Raw genomic sequence first — 14,018 nt, forward strand, 5'->3', positions numbered from 1 at the left:
AGCACCCAAGTGTGCATTCTGCACATGAAGAGAGACTCATTGTATTGAGATGCATGTATTTTTGCTGCTTTGGGAGAATTTACAGTTTGTGTTGTTCATATTTCAATACACCATAGTTTACAGGAGATACATTTGAAGCCGTAAATGCAAGTAGGAAACTGCCCTGTATTTTAGCTGTTGAGATGAGGGTGCTTTTTTATGTGGCAGCTCTATGTGAACATTAAACCACACTCACTCGAACACAGAGCTGCAATATGCACCTGTTCACATGATTTTACGGCATATTGTAACTGAAGATATTTTTAACAATCCAGGAAAAGACAGATCGCTACTTACTGTAAAGAAGACACGTCATGTTGCAGTCGGGCATAATTAAAAGACACTCCCATATTGTTCCTGTCTGCAACTTGACATGTCTTCTTTACGGTAAGTAGCAGTCAGTCTTTTCCTACATTGTTGATAGTCCTGCCTGGAGTTTCCATTGTTCAATGGTATTTTTAGTGTTTTTATCCACATACAGCTTGTGCAGGCACCAAAGAATTTTATTTTATCCACAAAGCGTATGTACAGACTAGAGAATGGCTCGAAATTTCAGACCTCTTTTACTATTGCTATGGAAATACAAGAAGGATTTAGCAGTCTTCTTCATACCAGGACAATGGAAATATACCTATGAAAACCAATTAGGCTGAAAAATGCATTCTTTTTGTCACCCTTCTGAAATTACAAGGGCAAATTTCTAACTTTCATAATGAAATAAATGGACATAGGGCTGTGACCCACTTTATATAATTATCAGACATTTACAGAATGACTATAATGAAGAAAAGAAAGAGGTATATGTTTGCATTATATATATTTGTGTTCTTAGAACAAATCTATCTTCTTTACACTTTAACATTGGTATCTTTTTACAACCAGTGTGGACATTTTTATATGTACAGATAAAAATTTCCTATTTTAAAAAAAATATAAGTATAATGCTCACATTTGGAAAACAGGGTGTTCCCTACTTTAACTATTAAAATATGGACAGTTGCCTTCTAAGTGTCTTCTAATATACATCTTCACTTGTGGTGCATTTTATATCAGATCTCTCTTACTTTTACAGGAATTAATAACTATCAACATTTGCACAGTTCAGCAACCATTTTTAAAACACATTGTGCAAGGAAGGTATGTGGGTTAGTAGAAACATTGCATAAAATTCCTATGAGCAACATGTTAGATTATACAACTATCTACTGAGAAATCTTCACTTTGTATACATATATAAAATAGATTCTGCTGTTCATTTTATCAGTAAATTTACAGAATCTATTTTACTAAAAAAAATATAATTTATTTTATTTACAGTAAAATATTTACATTTAAAATTCATAAAATTCTATATACATTAAGAAGATGAACATGATTATCTAGATGTAACTGAATATAATACAAAGACTAGCACACATAAGAAGTCATGGATCAAGTGATCACAGAGTAATATAAAATTAACAAGGAAAAAGATCACTTGTAAATAGAATTGTTCTGATTCATACACTTCACTAACAAAAAAAGAAAATATCAGTTAAATTTATCTTAGAACAGTTAGTTTCAAAGATCAGGTACATGTAAGATGTCTTATGACTTCAAGAAAAAAAATCTGCTTAAAATTATTTAAAAATGCCATTATCACGTTTATGTTGCATTGACTACTTTAAAGGACGCAAATAAGAGATGATAAAAATACAGATGCTGCTGTTCATATTGAACAGTTATAGTACCAGTCCTGTGACTGATTGTAAATAAGCTTACGAATAATGTCTGATTTTTAAAAAAATCTGCTGAGCGATGATAATTATATAAAATACATTAAAATCAACATTTATAAAAGAATTATGAAATTAGGTGTCCTTGCTAGAGATCAAAACTTACACACCACTGCTGATGACAGAAACAGGAAAACAAAAATTTTTCTGCATTAAGTCTGTCTTAGTCAGTTTCTCCATACACCCTAATGTGTATTTTCAATATCACATGCATATTCTGCAGTGCTAGGCGCTAAACAGGCCTCTGGTCTTGCACAACAATTGGAGGTTTGTCAGGTGTCTGTGGTGAGGGTACAGTTGTTGGCACTGGTTCAACCACATTATTTCTCTGTGGCGAAAGTAGTTCCTGACGATCCCTTTCCCTTTCTCGTCCTGGCCTGAATGCTTCCAATAACGATTCTACTCTCTCTTCCGTTGGACCCCATCGTTCGTAGCCAGCATTATTCTGTAGCCATACAACTAGTGTCCCGTGTGGAGATCTGACATTCATGTCGCTCCTACAAAAGTAAATAATTCTGTTTTAAAACGGTATATATATTTGTAGCTAGTAAATTCATTATCATACAAAATTAATGAATGAGTAGGTTTTAAACATTTTCCCATTATTAACTTCCTTTTTTTTTTGTGACAACCATACAAAATCACACTATAACGGTGGCAGGAAAAAGTACTAAATTTTATTTGCAAAGATAACATGCGAGTAAACCCCCCACTACATTGGTATATATGTATTGGAGCTGAACATTAAAGAGTGATAGAACTGTGAGAGCTCCCTACTTTTCACTGCAGGTGTTCGGCTATGTGTTATTCCATTAAAGCAAGTTTATATGAGATGGACAATTCATTAAGACAAGCATTAGGAGTAATATCTTATCCAATTGCCTCTCTTGGGCTAGACAAGCTGAATCACATGTTTTGAAACATTGTTGGATGATGACAAATGGTTTTATGGGTCACCTTGCCACGATGAACTGTTGCTGCATTAACCAATTGTCTTAAGTGTGCCTGCAAATAATAATCCAAAATATTATGGCCGTGGAATATGTTATCTCCTACCAGTCTGACATGGTATGTATTATGGTTCAAATGGCTCTGAGCACTATGGGACTCAACTGCTGAGGTCATTAGTCCCCTAGAACTTAGAACTAGTTAAACCTAACTAACCTAAGGACATCACAAACATCCATGCCCGAGGCAGGATTCGAACCTGCGACCGTAGCGGTCCTGCGGCTCCAGACTGCAGCGCCTTTAACCGCACGGCCACTTCGGCCGGCCATGGTATGTATTACTTAGAGCTTGTAAGTGATATACACTTAACCACCATCATGTATGAATCACACACAGCTTTTTATTTACAGGGACAGCCCTTAAGCAGTTCTGGGAATAGTGTCCTGAAAAATTTTGTTCGATACTTGTAAGGTGTGCTGGGAAACCATACACCATCTGATCAAAAGTATGTGGAAACCTTTTAATGGACATTAATATGTGATGTGTCCCCCTTTAACCTTTATTGACAGCTTGGGCTCTGCCGGGGACACATCAAGTAAGGTGCCAGAATGTTTTAGGAGGAATGGCAGCCCATTTTTCCTCTAGAGAGAAAATGAGAGACGGTAGTAATGTTGGACACTGGGATCTGGAGTGAATTCAATGTTCTAACTCATCTCAGAAGGGTTCCAAGAATGTTATTGACCACAAACCAGTGCCTCAAATGCTCATTTACAGCTCAATGCATTGTCATGCTAAGTCATTGTCTCTGAACTGTTCTTCTACTGTTTACAGTACACTGTGCTGAAAAATTTATTCATATCCTTCTGCATTTGTTGTTCTCTTAAGCACAATAAGGGGGTAACACCTAACCACGAAACCGCCCCCCTCCCCACATACCATAACACCAACTCCTCTGTACTTCACTATTGGCACTACACATGATCATGTTACCACGGGGTTCAACATCATTCATCACACCAAATCACTCAGTTCCAGTCATCTTCTAGCCAGTGGCAGTGTTCTTTACACCAGATCAACCATCATTTAGCACTGACTGCAGAAATGTATGGATTATGAGACGCTGATTGACAATTATACCCCATTCTTTTTAACTCCCTACAAAGTCCAAACTGGACTGCTGGCAGTACTTCCGAACTCACTTCCTTCCACTGGTTCATGCAATTTGTTATGATCGCCCTCGGCAGTACTTGATGGTCCCTTGTCTGTGAGTGCATGGGGTCCTTGTCTTGGTTTAGCTGTGGCTGGGTTGTTCCTTCACAGTTCCACTCCATAATCACTTCACCAACAGTCAACTTGGGCAGCTTTAGAAGGGTTGAAATGTCCCTCATGGATCTGTTACTCAGGTGACACCCAGAAACTAGTCACTGAACTCTTCTGCTTCCCTACTAACAACACAATACTTCTTGCCAGTCCACTGTGACATCCAGTGGTCAGTTCCTCATTACATAGGGGTGGCCAGATACTGCATGTACGTTAAGTGAGATGGTACTGTGGTAATACGTTTGACTAGCATGTAAGGTTGGCTGTTCAAACACCTGTCTGGACATCCAAAAATTTAGGTTTTTCCATGTTTTAAATAGATCACTTGAGAAAGGTGCCAGGATGGTTCTTTTGGAAAGGATGTGGCCACTTTTGTTCCACAGCCTGGTCAGTGAACCTTAAGCTTCCTTTCATTTTAACATACAGACTTACCAGAGGTCACCTAGTATTCCTACTCACACATTAATAGTAAAGTATGGCTACTGAATATCGTGTGAAGTACTGTTCATGTGTTACTGTGATGTGTTGTGCATAGATACTTGACATCAGCTTACAGAACATACTCTTCCTGGTAGGGCATAAGAGCAAATCTTGGTCAATTATTTATGGTGCTGCCTAAAAATGCTTTTTGATGCATTCACACAGCACCACTGCCTCCATTTAAATGGCCTCATATGAAAACAATGTCTGCTTGCTCATAAGATGAAGATCCATCATGAATAAATCAGATACTCACAACTACAAATACAGTGAAAAAATGGTGTAAAATGCGGGAAAATGTGAAATGTGGGGAATAACGTTTAAAGATAATATAGGATGCCCCCTTTCACTTTGTGTGTGATATATATGTACATAACAAGCATCAAAAGACTTGTCAGGGACTTGTTTATAATCTAATGAAGGTTTGTTATCTAACAAAGACACTTATGTAACTGGAACTGATAACTGTCTGGGAAGTAGGAATATTTGACTCAGTTTCATATGTCATAATCGATGTTTTTTGGAAGCCTGCAGCTGTCATTCATTATTTAAATAATGAAATACTGCACTAGTTGCACTTTTTTTTTATGCTTAGCATGACGCCTGTTTCGAGAATTTTTTCTCGTTGTCAAGTGCAAATATGTAAATTAGTATTATTTGTGGTAGTCTACATCTCTTGCACTGTAGTCGTCGTCTTGAGGTTATCAGGTACTGTGCCTCATCAGTTATGTAGGGGGAAAAAACACACACACACACACACACACACACACACACACAGTTTGTTTGTGTAACATAACAAAAAATACACACGTAAATACGAGAATAAATTCTCAAAACGGGTTTCTCAGCATGAATAAAATACGTAACGAGCGTTGTGTTTAAACTAAATACATTTGAGCAACAAAAAGTGAATGATGGTGTCAACTAGCACTCCAAGGGGCCATGTGCCGAAACACACTAAATATGATTCGAGAAAGGTGTCGTGATGATTACAAAACTGCATTTGCGAAGTAGACATAGTGCGGAAATGGTTGTGATTGGCCATGATATCTTCATTCGATGAACCTAATTACTCCCATCAGCCACCACACCAAGTAGTGCTTGGTAGTGTAATATTTGTAAACACTGCTGGACAGCCAACATCATGCCAGTGTCATTTTTTCTCCTCAAACATTTTTTCGTAATGCATAAATTGTGGGAAAATTATAAATATGTTGACAAAATCTGGTGCAAATTAACATTGTGGGCATAGAAAATTTGACGGGACCGATAAAAAAAATGTCGTAAGCGGTGGGAAAACGTTAATTCCAGGAACGTTCAAGTGGAGTTACACTGTACCTCAACAAATATGTCAAATGTAAACATAGCAACACAGTAAGAGTGCTGAATCATCATATTGATAAATATCAGTAATGTAACCCAATTTTTTTATTTGCTATAATCTTAGGTGATTAGGCTTTATCTTAAAACCTGCTAAAAGCAAACTTTCATTACTAACAAATGTTTCCATGGATATTTTTCTCCTCCCAAAGTTTGTAAAGACATTTTTGATATGCAGGTATGTGTAGTTTGGACTTATGGTTTAAAATTGTCAAGTTCAAAAGGACAGAAATTTCCTGTCTCTTAAATTCAATCATATGAAAGACCAGTCTGCGTATCTAACAGCAGCCATCTGTACCATTTACTGGTAAGATAACCAAAGCAACTGTTCATTGTTTTAACAATAAACAATATTGGAATACTAATACATATTGTTAGTGCTTGCGCTATATGATCACTTGTTTGGATGATAAAATATTCTTTCACAAGTGTCTTGGTCTGCATTTCTGAGACTAAACAATCATCATGTAATTTTAATTTTTTAAATCTCTCACAAGGGAAGTCTTCAGGGGTGGAATCTACTTTTTTTTTGAAACAATCTGTAAGTATCTCAACCTGCAGCCATTCAGTAAAAAAAAAAGGGGGGGGGGGGCTGCCATTTGCAAGTAATCAATGAAAACGAATTCTGTAGTGATGCACTACAGCCTTCCAGATTGGCAGTGTAATGTGCTGTGGTGTTTAAGATCCTTTCCTGATATGTTGTAGGTTCAAATCCCAACAAATGCTTTTAATTTTTTATTTCTAATTCTTTGCTGCATAATTTTAATCATTGTGAATTGCACTGGTTTCCAGGGTTTGTGAGTTGGGCTACTCTAATTTCAGGAACAACAACTAGCCAAAATTTTCACAGTGCTGAACTCGACGAAGGCACCGCGGACATTCCTGTGCTCGTAAAGAAGCTGAATCCATAGTTTTTGTTTGCCTGTCAATATTTAAACGTTTAAAATGCTGATCTATCAGTTAAAAACAAAGGAAAATATATTTCTGACACAAGTGCACACTTCCATTGTAACAAGTATATGTTTTGCTATGGACAAAGTTATGCAGATGAAAGAAGGGATTATAAATAAAACTGAATTCAAGTAAAATAAGGAACAGAAATAATAATTTGGACAAAAACATAAAATTATAATAAAACGGTAAAAATAATTAAAATCACAGTCACAAAGATTCCAAATTCAAACAAAGTGTAATAGGAACACATTTAATACAGTGGTTAAAAAGACAGCAAAGAATTAAAAATAAAAATATAAATAGAAACTAATCAAAATAACGATCAATGTTATTTTGAAAGGATTTAAAAAGCACCTAATGGGATAGAAATCCACAACCTCTGTCATGTCAGGATAAGATATTAATCGTTACACTATGTTGCTATTGCAAAAGTTGTGTTTCTCGCCCCTGGGGACCTCCCCTTGTCAGAAAAAAACACAAATTATAATAAGATAATCAAATTCTAAAAATACACAGTATACTTGGCAATAAGCCTCAGATTAAGGTAACTTTCTGCTTTACACAGTTTGAAAAAGCTACAGAATAAGGGCACATATATACTGTCTTTCCATGTCCTCAACTGAGTTCTCAGAAGTAAAATTGAAATTTTGAATATCTGTCTCCCTGCTTTCTACTTCCAGGTAGAAATTAAAAGACAGATGATATTTAAAAACAGTCCATATGCTTAACACTCAGTTTTATATTTAACAGGATAGGTCTGGCTATGGAGGCAGGTAGCAAAGAAAGAAAGAAAACAATCACATGGTGTATTATTTTAATCACTAAGTCTCTATTACTTTTCATAGCTTTACATGCAGGATAAATGACGCTATGTTTATACATTCGTGCAATTTATCATATAACAAAGAACGCAATTTTTTTTAATAATTCATGCAGTGAATAACTTACTTTGCTTTTATATGTTGTAGACCATTCCGATATTCATGTTCAAGAGCTGGTACAACTACTTGTTTCCTCTTAAAATGGCTTGCTTCAAGTTTAAGCAGTGCATTTGGTGCTGGCTCTCTGTATTCTGGGATAAATACGATAAAGGAAAGAGCTTCTGGGGATTCTGATAGAAGCCTTTCAAAATGATTCACCATTGCTTCCATTAACTCTTCACAGAAAGGAGGATTCGCTTCAAATGATCCACTGACAGGTTTGAAGTCTAATATTGGACTGAAATCAAAATGTTAAGATTAAATGTGCATCAGCCTGAAAGGTAGTCAGTTTACTTATATTTTCCTATGATGAGTAGGTCCCAACAATTCGTTTCCAATTTATGTCTATTGCTCTTTAGCAAAGAATACAACCTTCTAGAGAATATATGTTCATTCTATGGAATGATAATGACTGATATATATTTGTAGATGTATATAGGGACTTACAAAGGTTACACATGTTCGTCACACAAAGACCATTGTACACAAGAGTGGCACATTGTCAGCAGAGCGTTCTGGGTTTCCTGCAGAGAGAGTTCTGCTGCTGCCAGGTATCTGCTTATCAGGGAATGAGTGGAACAATGTGGCAACTGGAAACATACTCTGACGTTGAACTATGCGGGGCAGTACAATGCTTGTGGGGAAAACATTTAAATCGCACACAGATTAATCATGAAATTCTGGCAGTATACAAACTAAATGCAGTGTCACATCCAGCAGAATTGAAATGGTCCCACTAATTTGACAGGGGCCACACAAACATGAATGATGCTGATTGGAAAGGAAGGCCTGTTATACTGACATATGCAACAATATCCAGGCAATGAGATTCTGAAGCGATACAGACATTCACACAGCAATTCTTGTATAGCGGAGCGGAGTTCTATCGTTCAGGAATTGAACGAGTGGTAGAACATTCCAACCATTGTTTGCATATACTTGGTGACCATACTGAAAAATAGTGCCATATCTGTGTTACTTTTAAGTGACTAAAAGTTACTTGGTATTCCATAATGTTAACTTTTGAAGATGCCTCATACTAACAGATGCTACAATTAAAAATTAAATTACTTTCAAACGTGATTAGTCCATAATGGTTGTTATTGTGTTGGACAGTCGACTTTTGTCACCTGCAAATGCATAAAACAGTTGATACTTACCCCTAATTAAGAGTGTATGGATCAAAATAAAAAAATCTTGAAATTGTGAGTATGTAGCCACCTCCTTAGAAATAGGTAATTCTCATGAATATCATTACAGCACTAAGGAGATTCTTTCATCTAGTATGCAAGTTACATAGCAAAGCATTTCATATCATATTTCCAGTGTATTGGCACTTAATAAAATAAACAATGGTTTTATGTAAAAAGAAATACAGCACAAAACTGGAACTTTCTTTTTTGTCAAAACAGTAGTAGTAGCAATTTTTGAACAGCAAATCCTTCCCTAGATGGCATAACTTGAGCTAACTTCCTTCATATTTATGAAACTTCTCTGGCAATATCAGTTCCATAACCTAACGCTCTACCAAAGTGTTTTATCAGCTTGGTTCTTCCAATGTTATCAAGAAGTATATGCAGTCTACATTAACATTTGTGAAAATTACAACACCCACGAAGATGGATCCAAACTCAGAGGATGAATAGGACAGTGTATCAGCAACAAGAGATGAAGGAGATGATCTTGCACATTTACAGTTAGCTACATTCTCTTTTGTGTGGCTGAAAACAACACTGCTATGCCACATTCGACGTAGGAGGAGATATCAGATGATGAGGAAATGTGAAAGAAACTGCTGATGCATCTTACCACAGGATATAATATCAGCTGCGAGATATTTGGAACAGGGCAAAAGATCTCGCGACAATATGTTTCTCATGCTGTTACACAAGTGATACAAGTAGGGGGATTAAAATAGGAAGGGAAGGAAGGAATATCCATTGACATTAAGATCATTACAGACTGAGTACAAATTCAGACTGTTTCAATAATGGGGATGAAAATCGGTTATGCACTTTCAAATGAACCATCCTGGCATTTGCCTTGAGTGATAGAAAGATCATGGAGAACCAAAGTATAGATGGCTGGATGTAGATTTGAACCATTGTCCTCTTGAATGTGAGCCCACTCCCACAGGGTGTGAACCAATCAACAGATGGTTGTATGCAGTGACATTAGTGAATCACCTTAACATGAGCATTCTAGGTGATAACCACCAATTTGTCAGTGTTGGCCCCATACTGGAGCACTGCAAATTGTCTATTGCTGGTTCATGTAAACTGCAGGCTGGAGTGATGGCACACACAACATTGGTTTCTGGCTAATGTAAAAAATTGCAAATGGTCTCGGACAACAGTAGTAAATTGAATACTATCATGAAAGGTTGAATAACAAAATACAGTATAGTCTATTGTGGTGAATACTGGTTAGACTTCAATGATACCATTATGATGACTAATCAAATGCAGTGGTTTGAGCTGCTACTGGATACAAGAGGTAACAACTCCTGCCCAGTGACATCAATATGACCAGTGGCCACTGCAGCCTACAATTCCATATTTTGACAGGACTTTGCCCAGCTGTATGTGGTGAGGATTGTGAAAGCCTTCTTCAAACAATAACAAGATGCCAAAGTTTGCCTGTGTGCTGAAAATGGAACATGTATTTAGATTAGGCTATCAAGTGCAAAGTGAGTGGGGGGAAATTCCCCTTCCATATTGAGATGTTAAGAAAACGATTGCAGTTAACAGCTTCACGCCATACTGAATTCTGAAAATGTGAGAGGTTGCTCAGTCCTGTAACTAACCACTTGTGTATTGCCATATTCCTGGTCTGTGGTACAAAGTTCATTTCAGTTACTGGTAGCTTATTTAGTTGACGTCACCATTCATACAAATGTTAGTTTTGAGGGATGCTCAAGAAGCTGGTTCTTTTCACTACCCACAGTGATCGATCTTGGTTTAAGGATACTATTGGACTAGTGTGCTGTATGGTCCCTATGATGATGGCCTTGTGGGCAAACATACAAAAACAATAAACTGAGAATCTGTTTACTACCTTATACTTTAATGGTGTCATGATTCATTATAAAAATAATACTATCGTAAACATGTACACACATAACTGGAGACATTGTAATCAACAACATATAATGGGTTAAACAATTCTTTTTTTGTTCCATCTATCTTTTCTTTGGCCATCTCCGTTTTTTGTAAGTAATTTGGCTTACTGTATGCATCCTGCCACTCTTTGAAGAGATCTACACAGCTATGTTGGCACCACCATTACTTCATAGAATGCACTCTTCATTAATAATGTATGAATTACATATTAGTGAAATAACCAAGGTTACAGACAATAGCAGATATGAGAAAAAATTTCATAAAAGTATCAAAGCATATGAGAATTTCATCTATTCAAAGAACACAACTTTATAAATGTATTAGACTTTTGTAATGAAATATCAGACAGTATGAAGCATTCCTTGAGACTATAACAGAAACATTGTTTTTTTCATGAAATGAATTCTTGGAAATCCTTGAATTTTATCAAGAAAGTCAATATCCCTAGGTATTGAATCACTTTTTCCTCTGTGAATCAAGCAAGGAAATCATATTTAATAGAGTTGTGTGATCAAAGAGTGAGAATAGTTCCTTACTGAGTGAACAAGAACTAACATGGCCCCTTTCCACAGCAATGAAAACGAAACAAAGGATGATTAAAATTGACTAGAATCACTCAGTATTCTATTAGGTGGATACCAAAATATTTTGGAACAGCTTTGGTAGGGTAAAGATTCCCAAAAGGAATCTTTTGAACAAGAATATTGTACAGAATTATTTGATTCGTTCTTCACACTGGGATCAGCAAACATTATTGAGTGAGTGCTACTGAAGCTTAGCAAGTATGCTCAATGAGCAGAAGCAAACAATTGATAGAGCCATTGAATAATATGATATTATGTCACATGTTTTTCTAAATGAATATGTATGACACAGTATACATGCACATTGTTCTCCAGGTAAATTATTTTGCTACTGCAGATGGAAAAGTGGAATTTCGTGGCTGAAATGGAATAGGCTGTGGAACATATTTTGAATCCAAGACAAGTTCACTTAACAGTGGTGGTCTTTTGTGGCTTGTTTTTGAAGAAGTTAATCAGCTAAAGAAAAAATGCATAATAATCATGTTTATTATCTCATGGCTAACTATGTAATGTTTTTGATGTAGGTTTTCTCCAACAATGCTGTTATTCTCAGGGCTTCTTTTTTTACTCACACAATTATATCCTGATGTGTTACTACTTTATAATACAGAATCCACGCAGTGTTACATTTTCATTACTAAGCTGATGACCAGAAACAGTTGATGTATGAACTGCCCCACCAACTTCAGCAAATTGGAAAAACCTGTATAGTTTTGCACACTATCTATAAAAAATATAGACAATAGTATTAATAACCAGTACCACTATTCTTCTCTGCAGCTGGATTTTCAGTTATGTAGAATCATTTAATTACATGTTTACCCATATATAAGCTCAAAAATGAAAACTAGTGAGACATTTTTGTCGTTATTTCTTTAATGGACATTAGGCTATGGTCCAAGGCTTAGTTCTATGTCTAACGTTTCATCTTCCGGTGCTGGAGTCATCATCAGAGGCTTTAACAACTCAGAAAGCAGTTGAACTTGTTCAAGTTCAGCAAGCCGAACTGTTTATACATATTCAGGTAACGGTTGGTTTGTGACATCATCAGACTGCTGCCTGAGATTACGGGAGTGTTAGGCAAGAGAAATATGCCCTGGACCACAATCTAATGCCCATAAAACATACATCACAAAAAAAGCAAATACCGGCTGTGAAAGCCTCATATGACTAGAGAGACATTTCATGAATTGATGCCAAGATACATTAAGATAATAACAACATTCTTACCCTCTTGATCCAAAATACGAATCAGTGTCTGGAAATGCAGAACAATACTGCCTGAAGTAGCAGTTCAGTGGAGATGCAAAGCATTCAAATGTTACACCAAACATTCTATTCAAGCACTCAAGTACTGTGATAGGAAGTGATCCTTGAGTTGGTTCATCATCTTTGCTTGTTGCACCAATGAACGTGTTGTACCGTTTCAACAAACACCATACACGTGGCAAAAAAAGTTCAAATTTTTTATCATCAAAGCAGTTATACCTATAAAGTTGTTCCTGTAATGACAAATTATAACTTGATTTTTTTTATTTAAAAATACATACATAAGTCAGAACAGTACACACATGAAAGAAGAGGTAAAAAACGCTGTGTAAATCACATGAGAGCAACGGAATGGAAAGGGAAAGAAAAACTGATGTTGTGATTCAGAATGAAATAGGTTAAATGAAGAACCTCCCTTTTTTAATTAATTAGATGTTCTGTAGATCAGCTGAACAAGTCTTTTATTGAAATGATTTGCAATGAGACAGTTCACAGGATTTGTGTGTACTTGTGGAACTGAAGCCACCGTAATTAAAAGGAGCGTAAAGAATTAAATTAATCTTTTTTGTTTCACCCATTGTTTCTTTTGGCGTCGAACCTATCTATTTCGGCTTATTTACTGTTCAGTCACGTCTTCAGTAATTCGCCTAAGCTACATCCATTCTTGATACACTAGGTAATCATGTATATTTATCCTGTAAACTGATTCATTCCACATCGTTTTGATGAAAGAATCATTCAAGTGATCTACTGAACATGTAATTAACAAACTTGCTTACTTTACTTTTTCAGGGTTTTACTACAAAATCTGGCAGGAGCCATGTGATGGTCCACTTTCTATCTGCGGTACTTTGCACATACATCTTAGTCACTCTCCTATATATATTGTGCACTCTGTTGTGTCAGTTTGTACACATACAGACTGTAGGCAATAATTATCAACCAAACAAAAGCAATATGCAACTTTGAAAGCACAACAAGTAATTCCTCAGGCCATCTGTGCACTCTTAATTCAACAAAATTGTGTGTGAGAGAGAGACATATCATATCATATTAACACTGAACATTCAGCAGCTGTGTGTCTTGTTCATCACAGCAGTGGGTCTTACAACGTGAACCTACAAAATTCGATAACTAGAATATTTGGTAAACAGTCTTAGGTATCAA

The 14,018-nt window shown here is 36.2% G+C and overlaps 1 protein-coding gene across 1 annotated transcript in view; it reads right to left on the reverse strand.

Annotated features, from left to right (window-relative positions):
* Nucleotides 1–891: 891 nt before the first annotated feature.
* LOC126237181 (mRNA (2'-O-methyladenosine-N(6)-)-methyltransferase) overlaps nucleotides 892–14,018 on the reverse strand; it is a 165,578-nt gene continuing 152,451 nt past the window's right edge. The window contains exons 10-12 of the mRNA XM_049947057.1: nucleotides 12,813–13,084; nucleotides 7,845–8,114; nucleotides 892–2,311 (exon numbers count right to left, since the gene is read on the reverse strand). Coding sequence (XP_049803014.1) covers nucleotides 2,047–2,311; nucleotides 7,845–8,114; nucleotides 12,813–13,084 — 807 coding nt within the window. The 3' untranslated portion in view covers nucleotides 892–2,046. The remainder of the gene's footprint in view (nucleotides 2,312–7,844; nucleotides 8,115–12,812; nucleotides 13,085–14,018) is intronic.

Source organism: Schistocerca nitens, chromosome 2 (genome assembly GCF_023898315.1).
Source record: "Schistocerca nitens isolate TAMUIC-IGC-003100 chromosome 2, iqSchNite1.1, whole genome shotgun sequence".
Classification (NCBI taxonomy): Eukaryota; Metazoa; Arthropoda; class Insecta; order Orthoptera; family Acrididae; genus Schistocerca; species Schistocerca nitens.